Raw genomic sequence first — 14160 nt, forward strand, 5'->3', positions numbered from 1 at the left:
CTGAACCGTGGCCAGGAAAGCTTTTCATGCTTATGATGTAAAATGGCTTCAAATGACGTCTACTGAGCGTATTTAAAAAAGATTCCACCGCACATAGCTGTATTTTACGTTTTAAGACTCGCGCTGAATATTCCGGAAGTCTTCTTTTTGAGTTGGTGACGAGTCTGTAGGTGACGTCACTGAAGGAACGCCCCTGACTGAAAAAAGGACACATTGTAGCAGGTCTTCCATCACGTCAATGCATTTTGCTGTACTTGTCTGGTCTGAAAATGTCATGTTGCACCAAAAAGAGGCAGAAGAGGGCGACCAAGCTCCATGTAAGGAATTTATCAGCCTGTGGAAACAGGCTGATTAATTCCTCACACGGAGCTTGGTCGCCATTTTCTGCCTCTTTTCTGGGACGCGACATTGCAGTCCAGATGCCTCAAAATGACACGGAAGGACTTCTTTAATCGATTGCAAACATGTATGCTTTCCTCTTCAGAACTATTTAAATGATATTCATAACTGGATGTGTAACAAGAAAGCATATATCTATGCCAACCTTTCCATATATATATATATATATATATATATATATATATATATATATATATATATATTCATTTTTACGCATGTATTTATTTATGTTTATTTATTTACTTGTTTCTGTATTTATTTTTATGTATTTATTTCTGTACTTGTTTTTGTATGTATTTATTTATTCATTTCGTTGTGTTCTTTTATTTATGTGCTTGTTTTAGTATTTATATATTTATTTATTTTTATGTATGTATTTATGTGTTCTTTTGTTAATTTATTTACTTGTTTTTGTATTTATATATATTTATTTATTTTTATGCATATATTTAGTTATTCATGTTTCTTTATTTACTTGTTTTTGTATTTACATATTTATTTTTATGTATGTATTTGCGATACTTTCCCATGTTTTTTTAACAATTGCCCCCCCCCCCCCAACAGGACAAGTCGTCATGGCGACCTCAATCATGTCGGGAGTGTACGTGTCACGACAACGTCGTCATCTGTGCGCCCGTCTACTGCGCCAACCCAAAGTGCGACTTCCAAAGGGTAAAATGACTTTTTTTTTCAATAATTCCAATATTGATGATTAAAATCACATCCTCACACCTAGATATAGAAATTATTATTATTAATAATAATAAATTTCGAAGCACCTTTCAAAACTCTCAAGGTCACTTTACAGTCACAGGATCAGTTTTTCCGCGGGTGAGCAGCGGCAGCCACATGCGCCAGCATTCACTCAACCCGGAAGTAACTCAAATAGATAGAAAGCTAGCAAGCGAGATAATAATAATAATAATAATAATAATACATTTCATTTCTAAGCGCTTTTCAAAACTCTCAAGGTCACTTTACAGTCACAGGATAAGTTTTTCTGTGGGTGAGCAGCGGCAGCCACATGCGCGCCAGCCTTTACTCAACCCGGAAGTAACTCAAATAGATAGAAAGCTAGCAAGCGAGATAATAATAATAATAATAATAATAATAATAATAATAATACAGCTAGCTAGCTAGTTGGATAGCGAATAGATAGCAAATAGATAACTAGGTACGTAGCCAGCTATCTAGTTAGATAGCAAATAGATAGCTAGCTAGTTAGCCAGCTACCTAGCTAGCTATATAGCCAGCCTTTCAAAACTCTCAAGGTCACTTTACAGTCACAGGATCCATTTTTCTGCGGGTGAGCAGCAGCAGCCACATGCGCCAGCGTTCACTCAACTCGGAATAACTCAAATAGATAGAAAGTTAGCTAGCTAATATATAACTAATAAATAGCTAGCTAGCTAGTTCGATAGCGAATAGATGGCAGCTCGGTAGCTAGCTAGATAGCTAGCTAGGTAGCAAGCTAGATAGCTCAAGTGAGAAACATGGTGTCAACAGACTCCCGCCTATGAAATGAATTTTTTTTGTGGGCGAGCGGGCGGAAGCCATGCGCGCCAGCGTTCACTAAATCCGGAAGTAACTCAAATAGATAGAAAGCTAGCGAGCTGGCCGATCAATAGCCAACAGATACCTAGCTAGATAGCCAGTCAGCTAGATAGCCAGTCAGCTAGATAGCGATAGCTCTGAGGTAGATAACTCGCTAGATAGCTAATAGCTAGCTAGGTAGCCAGTTGGCTAGCTAGCTAGATTGCCAGATAGATCAATTCAAGGAAGTGAAGAGAGGAAACTTTTCACACACGCCTGCTTAATGTCATAATTCTTCCATTTGTGGGTGATTTCATGGTGATTATGTTTAAATGAAGCATGTGTGTGTTGTCCAAAGGGCGAGCGTTTAAGAATTCCTGCCGATCGATGCTGCCCGGAGTGCGTTTCCTCCATCGAGGGATCGTGCAACTACCAAGGCGCCACTTACGCCGTAAGTGGCCATAACGCCATCTGAGTTCTTTTCCACGTATTTTTTTTTTATTTACGTATTCCCATTGTCGGTTTCTCTCAGCATGACAGTCAGTGGAGTCCTTCGCCCTGTACGATTTGTGAATGCTCCGCAAGTGGGGCATCTTGCGGTCCCCAACGATGCCCAGCCCTCAGTTGCCCTGACAACCACTACCCTTTCACCCCAGCCGGAGAATGCTGCCCTAAATGCGCTCGCAATGGAGGTAAGCGCATCTGTTTGGTCAGCGGAAAATGATAGAATTGTTTTTTTTTTAATATCTGTACCAGAAATGCTTTTTTAATGACTTTACATAAAATGCATTATTAGCATTTTTGGGGTTTAGCATATTGTCAGGTCACACCGGTTAAATATCATTTTGGTCATTTCATTTGTCTCTCCCAAAATCCATTTCTCCTGACCATCTTTGCGTGTGTCAGAATCTTGCTGGTGGGAGGATGCCGAGTACCGGGATGGCGAGGAGTGGCGTCCCAGCCAGTGTTCCAGATGCGTTTGCCATAACGGGGACGCCCGATGCTCGGTGGTCGAGTGCCCGCGAGTTGTCTGCCAACACGTGAGTCTCCCGCACAACCTGGCGTAAAGCAAAAATAAATAGACGACCCAATGAATGAATAAATAAATAGACAAATGAATGAATGAATAAATAAAGAACTAAATAGATAGATAAATACATAAACAAACAAATAAATAAATAAACACATAAATACATACATACATAAATAAATAAAAACATGAATACGTGAATAAAATACATGAATACAATAAGAAGATAATGATAAATATGATATGATAAACATGTATCTTCTTTATCATTATCATGTAATGATAAAGATGAGATGAGATATGAGATGAGATATGAGATATGAGATGATAGATAAGATGAGAGATAAGATGAGAGATATGCGATGAGATATGAGATTATATATGAAATGAGACATGAGATGAAGTATGAGATGGGATATGAGATGAAGTATGAGATGGGATGTGATATGAGTTGTGAAATGAGATATGAGATGAGATATGGGATGAGATATGAGATGAGATGAGATACGATATGAGATACGATATGAGATATGATATGACATGAGATATGATACGATATGATATATGATATGATATGATATATGATATGATATATGATATGATATATGATATGATATATGATATGATATATGATATATGATATAGGATACGATATGATATATGATATAGGATACGATATGATATATGATATGATATGATATATATGATATATATGATATATATGATATATGATATGATAGATGAGATGATATGAGATATGAGATATGACATGAGATATGATATATGATATATGGCATGATGTATGATATAATATATATGATATATGATATGATATATGATATTATATATGATATGATATGATGTATGATACGATACATGATACATGATATATGATATGATATGATATGATATGGGATATAGGATATGATATGATGTATAATATATGATATATGATACAGTAAAGTCTCGTTATATCGATATCGGATATATCGATAGTCCCGGTTATATCGATACTATTTCTATGCACGCACGGAGAAAATTACATGCAAACAGGGTCGGATATATCGATAGTCCCGGTTATATCGATATTTTTTCGGACTCCCTTGAATATCGATATAACGAGACTTTACTGTATATGATATGTTCTCGCTCAGGAGGAAAACTTGGTGATCCAGCCTGGTCAGTGCTGTCCTCTGTGCATCTCTAACCCGTGCTTGTCTGCTGGCAAGCAGTACCAGGTAAAAAAAACAACAACAACAACAACACCAAAATCACTTCATTCGATATCCGTCAGAAGGCAAAATCTATCGTACGATGGTTTGTGCATTGACAGGATGGCGAGCAGTGGCAAAAGGACGCCTGCACCACGTGCGTGTGCCAGCGTGGTCAGTCCAAATGTCAAACGCACACCTGCCGGCCGCTTAACTGCGATATGGTGAGTGTGTGTACGCATTTTTCACACAAACAAACACAAACGCACGCTCATAATAATACACGCACGTGCATACACACACAACGATTAAACAGTCACCATTTTGTACTCGACAACACTCAACATTTTTTTTTTTAATTTCGACCTCGCCCAAATCAAATAAAACGTCAAAGTTTCTTGAACATGCTAACTAGCTCGTTAGTTGTTCGGTTTGTTTGTTGTTTGGTTGGCAAGATAGTTCGGTAGCTAGCTAGTTAGTTTTTTGTTCGCTAGTTCAATAGTTAACTAGCTAGATAGTGAGTTAACTAGCCAGTACTAGCTTACTTTCTAGCTAGCTAGTGAGTTAGCTAGTTCTAGCTTGTGTAACAAACTCAATTGTAATTTTTATTTATTTTTTTTGTCAAACTCGAGTGCTAAACAGCGAGAGAAGCTCACTTTCCAGTGATGCGCAATGACATCTAGCAGTACGCAGTTTTTGCAATAATAAGCTAATGTCCACACATAAACAGTGATTAAACAGTAACTACTTTGTGCTCGACAGCACTCAATTGTTTTTGAATTTCAATCTTCCCCAAACTAAATAAACCTTCAAAGTTTCCTCTTGAACATGCTAGTTCGCTAGTTAATTTGTTAGTTAGTTATTTGGTTGTTTGTTTGTTTGGTTTTAGCTAGTTAGTTAGGTACCTAGTTTGTTAGTTTGTTGGTTAGCTACCTCACTGGCTAGCTAACTCGCTAGCTAGCTACTAAATCGCTAGCTGACTCGCTAGGTAGCTAGCGAGTTAGCTAGCTAGTTCTCACCTTTATTTCTCGCCTGTATAACAAACTCAATTGTATTTTTTTGTAAATTATTTTTAGCTAAAGAGCTATTTGAAACTCGCACATCCAACCGGACGCATTCTGTACATGAACATGGAGACAGTCGATCCAGGGATGCGCAATGACATTCAGCAGTGAGCAGTTCCTCACATTTGGATGCACATAGAGGCTCTGCAAATAGATTGCGGTGTAAGACCTCGTGGAATTGTTTCAGTTTCTCTCTCACACGTACGCGCGCAGGCAAACACGCAACAGTTGACATTTAATTCACACTCGTAAGCAATTTTGTTTGTATGGGTACCTTGTTACAAAGTCATCGCAAGGCACACGCTGATGAGCACGCCACCAATTCTAGTCATAAAAAGACACAATTACGCCGGGGGAGCTGGTATTACATATCTCATAATAACTTGACGCTGTAATATGCCGGGCGGGTTTTATTTATTCATTTGTAATTCCTGATTTATTCATTGAATTATTATTATTATTATTATGCAGCTGCCGTGACCGTGACAGTCGTACAGGAGTGGTCCATCGATGAGAAGGTTTCTTCTCATCACATTTATTATACATAAAAAGGTATATTGTGTGTAGTTTTTAGGCTTATTTAGTTGAAAAATTATGTTTTATGGGGACCTGGGAACGGATTATTCTCATTTTAATGGTTTGCTCTGGGAAATTAATGTTTGGAATACACACTTTTCGCCTTACACACACTTTCTGGGAACAGATTAAGTTCGTAAGCCACTGTACATCAAAACGAAGCCTCCCTGGAATTGGCTCTTTAGTTAAATAGTTAGTTTGCAAGTCCGTCCACAGTAGAGCAGCGAGTCATTTGAGCGGTTAGCTAGCGAGCTAAGTCGTTCCAAGTGAGTTAAATTATTGACCGCGAAACTTACAAAGTAGAAACTCGGGGTTGGAAGTCAGCGCGGGGCTTCAATCATGTCCTCTTCCACGTGTAACACATGTGAGAAAATGTCCTCCGGGAAAATGGAGATCAGTAGCGGGACCGCGCCGCTAACAAGCTCACTCGCTGGCCTGCCGCCTGGCGGCTGCCCGCCTGCCGTTAATCAAAATTCAGAACGCGGCCGCATGCTGTGCATCGACTTCAATCTCACTTTCTTCTTTCCGAGCATTGCGACAGGCGCAATTGTCGTCCATCAAAGTGTGTGACAAGAAATGTTCTCCAAATGTCGCGCTACTTCAATGAATTGCCGCTGCTGGGAGGGGGAAAAAAACAAACGCTTCCATGAATCGTTGCATAAGTCTGAAAATGAATCGTAATCATGAGTGAAATGTGAAATTGTCGTGGAAGAAGCGATGCGTGCTAACAGTTGCGTTGGCTACAATTCACACGGTCGAACAGCGCCAAAGTGACTGGCGGACTGGTTTTCAACACCCACTTTTTTGAGTGCAGACGTTGTTTGATATCGAGTGGAGTACTTTTGCTATTGTGGGACCGAAAAAGACCCCATCACAGGCTCGCATTAAGCTAAAGAGGACACAAAAGAAAATGACGGTCGAGCAGATGAAAGAGATCATCGAAAAACACCAACGAGGTGTGTGTGTTTGTGTGACTTAGCATCCCAGTACCAGTATGCTAAGTCGACCATTGCTACGTGTGGCTAGTTTTTTTTTTGTGTTGTCTAAGCAACGGTCTCAGGTAATAGAAGAGGTTGAAAAACTTCTGTTAATTTGGATGAACGAAAAGCAGTTAGCAGGGGACAGTGTGAGTGAGGGTATTATCGCCGAGAAAGCACAGCAGCTTCACTCAGATATCATCCAGAAGTTCGCCATCCATTGACAAGGGCCATCACAAAGGTAAATAAAACGATGTTATTATACCATACAGTTTATTTCTTTAATTACAATACAATAGCACATTTATTATACAGAAAATAAGGTATATTTTGTGTGGTTTTAAGGCTTATTTCGTAGAAAATTATGTTTTATGGGGACCGGGGAACGGATTATTCTCATTTGAATGGTTTCTTATGGGAAATAAATACTTAAATAAGATAAACTTTTTGCCTTACACACACTTTCTGGGAATCAATTAAGTTTGTGAGCTGAGGTATCACTGTACTTTATAATGGTGGGGGTGGGGGGGGGGGGTCATCATATTACAATCATAGAACTTGCAGATCATATTGGAACAGGTTTGAGTTGGGGAGTCATTGCAGTGAATCAAATCGTTTCGCAATTCAACGATCGTGATTCATTTTGAAATTGGTGTGAAATTTCAAATACGATTGAACCATCTCGCATGCGGAGACATGGAAGTTGAGTGTGCAGTCTAATAATTAATAATAATAATACATTTTATGACTAAGCGCCTTTCAAAAGTGAATCATATCAAATCACAACTCTTTGAATCGGCTCACAAATTGAATCCATACGTGGAGTGAATCATAGTCGAATGGGATTGAATCCAATTTCTAGTGCCGTGATTTGTTTTCTTTTCATAATTGGTTTTATGGTTAATAATGTCACATCACATGAACAACATAATAATTGGAGCGAATCAAAGCGAAATTTGAGTTAATCAAATTGACTCTTACTTGAATCATATTGAATCAAGACTCTTTGAATCGCCTCACAAATGGAAGTGATTGATTCCATACGTGGAGTGAATCGTAGTCGAATGGGATTGAATCCGATTTCTATTGCTGTGATTTGTTTTCTTTTCATAATTAGTTGATGGTTAATAATATCACATCACATGAACAACATCAGAATTGGAGGGAATCAAGTCGAAATTTGATTGAATCAAATCGACTCGGAATCAAGTCCAAATTTGATTGAATCAAATCGACTCTTATTTGAATCATTTCGAATCAGGTGATTTTTGTCACTCCAACGTTGTCGTTTGCTCTCGGCAGGGTGAAACCAAAGTACGGCGCGCCGGCCGATGCTGCGACGATTGCGTTGCCGCCCGGGGAAGCTGCCTCTACCAGGGCATCGTACGTTACCACGGCGACATGTGGAACGCCAGCGGCTGCGAATTCTGCACGTGTAGTCGCGGTCAAGTCCTTTGCCACAAGGCCGAATGCGCTCGTCTTCGCTGCCCGCAGGTAAATATATATAAATATATATTTTAATTCCATCATGAATGCAGTGGCTGCGAACAAGCTTGGACGGCTGATTATGGGATGCTTGGTCGTTGGAATGCCTTATTACATATTTGTTTATTGTCAAATGACTCTGTGATTCAATGTTCAGGATCTTCAGGCCTGGTTAGACGTCCACGTGTTTGCTTTGTATTAACTGATGGACTACTACTACTACTACTACTACTACTAGTAATACTAATACTAATACTACTACTACTACTACTACTACTACTAATAATAATAATAATAATAATAATAATACATTTCATTTATAAGCGCCTTTCAAAACTCTCAAGGACACTTTTCAGTCACAGATTTTTTTATTTTTTTTTTGCGGGTGAGCAGCGGCAGCCACACATACCAGCGTTCACTCAACCCGGAAGTTGCATAAATAAATAAATAAATACAGGTAACATCCGACTTACGACCGAGTTCCGTTCCGACTACACGGTTGTAAGTCAAAATGGTCGTAAGTCGAAATCCATTCAAAATCCCAACCTATCTAGCTAGCTAACGGTACATAGATAGCTACTCACCTATCTAGGTAGCTAGTTAGTTAGTTTACTACCTGTCTAGCTCGATCGCTAGATAGCTACCCATTTATCTAGATGGTTAGTTAGTTAGCTACCCATCCAGCCAGATAGCTATTAAGCTATCTAGCTAGATAGCTTCTTAGCTATCTAGTGGATAGATAGCCAGTCATCTATCTAGATAGGTGCTTCTGCTTCTGCTTTTTAAGACCTACTATCTGTTTTTTTCCACTGGAAACATTCCAGCCAACCTTTTGGGTAGCGTCAAAGCGCACGCGGCGCATGTCAATTGTGTCTTCAAGTCACACTTCAAGTGAGAACACCCCGGACAAAGACCGTGGACCTTCGAAAGCAACTATTCCATTTGGTGTGCTCAATTCAACTCAGGAACGCCTTTGTGGCCTTCGAGAGCGAACAAACACTTTTCATGCTATTCAATACCTTTTTTTACTGCTCAAAGTCAATATTCTTTTTTTTTGTGTGTGATTTCAATGTGATCTGAAAATTAAACTAAAAAAGAGATAGATAGATAGATAGATAGATAGATAGATAGATAGATAGATAGATAGATAGATAGATAGATAGATAACTGTCTATGCCCCCCTGGGTAAACAATGCAAATTGTAGCTCGCGAGCTAGATAGCTAGCGAGCTGTTGCTTGCTAACCAGTGAGCTAGCTACAGTTGTCTAATTTGTAACGGATTATTTTATTACAGACAGTGGCGTGTACTTCTGCCTTCATCAGAGGTACAGAAGTACACGCCGAAACATGTCAAGTAATTAAACAACCAATAACGCAACTGTCTGTCATAAAATAATCTGTTACAAATTACAGTAAAGTCTCGTTATATCGATATTTAAGGGAGTCCGAAAAAATATCGATATAACCGGGACTATCGATATATCCGACCCTGTTTGCATGTAATTTTCTCCGTGCGTGCATAGAAATAGTATCGATATAACCCGGACTATCGATATATCCGATATCGATATAACAATACTTTACTGTATATAAAAAGGAGACAGTTTGAACTTAACACAAGTAGCTACAGTTGCTTGCGTTGTTGTAGCTAGCTCACGGTTAGCGATCAAGCTAGCTGGGTAGCTATCTAGCAGAGAGACAGGCAGACGCCAGAGAGGGAGTGAGAAAATGGATAGAAAACAGTGAAAATTTTGACTGGTTTTAACTTTGATTGTTCAAAGGCAGAGTGTAGACTGCAAGGTTAAAATTCCCATCAATCAGGCTCCACAAATAACCCGCACAAGCCATCTGTACACTTTATCCAAAAAGTTATCGACCCAGCTAAACAGAACACAATTGATGAGGAACAAGGTAAAATTATTGTAGAGAAAGCACAGACAAGGGCTCTTTCCTCAAGATTTTGAAAGAAGAAGGCGAAGCACAAAGGTCAATAAAACGACTTTATTATATAGTACAGTTTATTTCTTTAATTATAATACTATAGCACATTTATTATACATAAAATAAAGTATATTTTTTGTAGTTTTAAGGATTATTATTAGAAATGTATGTTTTATGGGGACTTGAGAACGGATTATTCTCATTTTAATGGTTTCCCATGGGAAATAAATTTTTGGGATACACACTTTTCGCCTTACACACTCCGTCTGGGAACCAATTAAGTTCATAAGCCAAGGTATCACTGTAGTCACTTTGACGGCTAGTTGATTTTTTTTCGTGCGCATTTATAGCATATTTCCCCGATAACATGTCATATCATCATCCTTTATATGCATCGACGTGTCATATTTATATAATATTTAACGACGGGATACTCTATGATCTTGGTCTTAGCCGTGATATTCGGTCCGTGTTCCGGAGTCGCTGCGGCGGGAGGGCCGACGGGGAATCGTTTGCACTTAAACGCTTGGTTGCTTCCACTTCGGCTAATTAACTCGCCCAAAGTGACTCAAATGGAGAGAGTGGATGAAACCTGTTCCTGTGTGTGTGCGGAAATAACCCGCACTTCTTCATCATCATCATACATTTCATTTCTAAGCACCTTTCAAAACTCTCAAGGCCACTTTACAGTCACTGGATACGTTTTTCTGTGGGTGAGCAGGGGCAGCCACACGCCCCAGCGTTCACTTAACCCGAAACCCGGAATAACTCAAATCGATAGAAGGCTAGCTAGCTAATAGCTAGTTAACAGATAGCTAGCTAATAGCTAGTTAGCTAGATACCTAACTAATAGATAGATGGATAGTAAGATAGATAGGTAAGAGATAGCTAGCTAGCCAGCTAAATAGCTAATAGACAGCAAATAGATAGCTAACTAATAGCCAGCTAATACATAGGCAGCTAATAGCTAGTTAATAGATAGAGAGCTAGATAGCTAGCTGTTAGATAGATAGATAGATAGATAGATAGATAGATAGATAGATAGATAGATAGATAGATAGATAGATAGATAGATAGATAGATAGATAGCCATCCAGATCGCTAACAACCAGTTCATAGATAGCTAGTTACTTTCATCCGAAAATCTCATTAGGTAGCCCAAAAATTATGTTACGCACAAGCGCGGCGTGTTGTTTATTTTTTAAAATTTGTTAGCATATGTGTTTTTAGCGACCGAACGGTCCCAAATGAAAACGACGTTTAGCGTCATTAAAGAGGAAAAAAGAATCAACAAATGGCTTAAGGCGATTAGCGAAGGCGTGAATTTTGGCTGGCAAATAAGTTTGAAGTCAAAGCTTCTTAAGATTATTTTTTTTTTGTTTGCGCAGCCGTTTAATCGCGGAAAAGTCTCAAAAGGGCTTTACAAAGTTGACATTTATTAGCAACATTGGAAGTCTATGAGTAAGGTGGATTAGTTTTTTTTTTTCCTCAGGGTGTTTTTCATAGTTCCATCGAGTGGCAGGATTGAAGATTGCGTCTTATAATGCGGTGCGCCCAATGTATGAAAAAAAATGATAATAATACATTTCATTTGTGGGTGAGCAGTGGCAGCCACATGCGCCAGCGTTCACTCAACCCGAAATAACTCAAATAGATAGAAAGCTAGCTAGCTAATAGGTAGCTAGCTAGATAGCTAGTTGTGTTAAATTCATTCTGTCTCCTTATTGTCTGTTACAAATTAGCTAGATAAATAGCTAGACAGCTATATGTCATTTTTATATGTAAAGATGGAAATATGCTACTCAATCCGGTGTATTTATTTAATTAGTGACATTCAGTGTATTAGCTAAATATCCACTACCTATATGGCCATCTATCTATCTATCTATCTATCTATCTATCTATCTATCTATCTATCTATCTATCTATCTATCTATCTATCTATCTATCTATCTATCTATCTATCTATCTATCTATCTATCTATCTATCTATCTAGCTATCTCTCTATCTATCTCTCTATCTATCTATCTATCTATCTATCTATCTATCTATCTATCTATCTATCTATCTATCTATCTATCTATCTATCTATCTATCTATCTGCTAGCTGGCTAGCTAGTTTTCTGTCGATTGACTTCCAGGTTGAGTGAACGCTGGCACGTGTGGCTGCCGCTGCTCACCCACAGAAAAACTTCTTCCTGTGACTGTAAAGTGACCTTGACATTTTTGAAAGGCGCTTATAAATGAAATGTATTATTATTATTATTATTATTATTATTATTATTATTATTATTATTATTATTATGAGATAGCTAATAGATAGCTAGCTTGATAGCCAGCTAGATAGCATAAAGACAAATGTTGGGCTTTGATTGTTGTTTGGACAGAGATTATGTATGATGTCATTTTCTTTTCTGAATGTGTTGTTCACATAAAATGATTACCGAGTTTTGACCACCTCATTATTTTGATCCAGAAAATTGTTCTTGTTCATTAATTGTACAGAATTGATTTTAGGTTTGAAGGTCAGCTAATGTTCACATTTTCCTCAACGTTCTTTTTTTCTTCTTTTCTTTAGGGGTCAGAACCGGTTCACCCTCCAGAAATGTGCTGTCCTCAGTGTTCCTCGCAAAAAGCGCCTTGTTTGCACCAAGGACAATCTTACAAGGTAAAACGGGAACGACGGAAATGTTCTAAGTTAATGCAAAGTGACTGGAAACTATTAGCTGTTAGCTGGCTATCTATTAGCTATTCGTTAGCTAGATGGATAGCTGGCTGGCTGTTAGCTGGCTAGCTCTTGGCTATCTGGCTATCTATTCACTGTTTATTTGCTATCCATTAGCTAGCTGTCTGGCTGGCTGTTAGCTGGCTAGCTGTTGGCTATCTATTAGCTATCCATTAGCTAGCTGAATAGCTATTAGCTGTCTAGCTGGCTGGTTGTTACCTGGCTAACTGTTGGCTGTCTATTCGCTATTTATTTTCTATCCATTAGCTAGCTGTCTGGCTGGCTGTTAGCTGGCTAGCTGTTGGCTATCTATTAGCTATTTATTAGCTATTCATTAGCTAGCTGGAAAGCTGGCTGGTTGTTAGCTGGCTAGCTCTTGGCTATCTGGCTATCTATTCGCTATTTATTAGCTATATATTAGCTAGCTGGCTAGCTATTAGCTGTCTAGCTGGCTGGCTGTTACCTGGCTGGCTGTTGGCTATCTATTAGCTATTTATTAGCTAGCTATTAGCTAGCTGTCTGGCTGGCTGTAAGCTGGCTAGCTGTTGCTATCTGGCTATCTATTCGCTATTTATTTGCTATCCATTGCTATCTATTTATTTATTTGCTATTTATTAGCTAGCTAGCGAGCTAGCTTTCTATCTAAGTTACTTCGGGGTTGAAATGTATTATTATTATTATTATCCAAATCCAAATCCAATCCAATTATTCCCAACTCTCCCACCCCCGCTACGCCTTTAGTTGTGATCATCCAACTTTTGCAGAAAAGGTCAACCACGGCCCGAAGCGAAGTGAGCGCTTATCTTTTTTTTTTTTTTTTGCTAGCAGCTTCTCCTTCCAACATCTCCCTGGAGAAATCCATCCTGCTGGTATAAACAAATAATGTAGTGTATCCTGCAGCTCGCGTCAGTCTGCAACCCTGACGAGACAGAAAATAGATCCGCATATTTTTATTATCGGCCTGTGTACGATTTTTTTTCTTCTCAGGAGAGCTCCGAAAATGTTCTTAGCGGGTCTTCCTTCACATGTACCGTGTTGCTAATCCAATCCGAAAACAATGTCAGTCATTCGGTTAGTTAGTAACCGTCAAGCACTTTCCACGAACTCTTAAGCATAGTCTCACGCATCTTAATAAAATAAAACCCATATTTTGCTCACTAAAAGGCGCACCGGATTTTTTCATGCATTGGGCGCACCGCATGATAAGATGCAATCTTC

General features: G+C 38.8%; 1 protein-coding gene across 1 annotated transcript in view; it reads left to right on the plus strand.

The window, feature by feature from the left end:
* Nucleotides 1-14160, plus strand: part of fras1 (Fraser extracellular matrix complex subunit 1) — a 127928-nt gene that overhangs the window by 32242 nt on the left and 81526 nt on the right. Inside the window, exons 3-10 of the mRNA XM_088993478.1 lie at nucleotides 964-1071; nucleotides 2291-2383; nucleotides 2465-2624; nucleotides 2839-2972; nucleotides 4117-4200; nucleotides 4296-4397; nucleotides 8093-8284; nucleotides 12796-12885. Of these exons, the coding sequence (XP_088849604.1) occupies nucleotides 964-1071; nucleotides 2291-2383; nucleotides 2465-2624; nucleotides 2839-2972; nucleotides 4117-4200; nucleotides 4296-4397; nucleotides 8093-8284; nucleotides 12796-12885 (963 nt within the window). The remainder of the gene's footprint in view (nucleotides 1-963; nucleotides 1072-2290; nucleotides 2384-2464; nucleotides 2625-2838; nucleotides 2973-4116; nucleotides 4201-4295; nucleotides 4398-8092; nucleotides 8285-12795; nucleotides 12886-14160) is intronic.

The sequence above is a fragment of the Hippocampus bargibanti genome, linkage group LG04, assembly GCF_051943395.1.
Source record: "Hippocampus bargibanti isolate YZ-2025 linkage group LG04, ASM5194339v1, whole genome shotgun sequence".
Lineage (NCBI taxonomy): Eukaryota > Metazoa > Chordata > Actinopteri > Syngnathiformes > Syngnathidae > Hippocampus > Hippocampus bargibanti.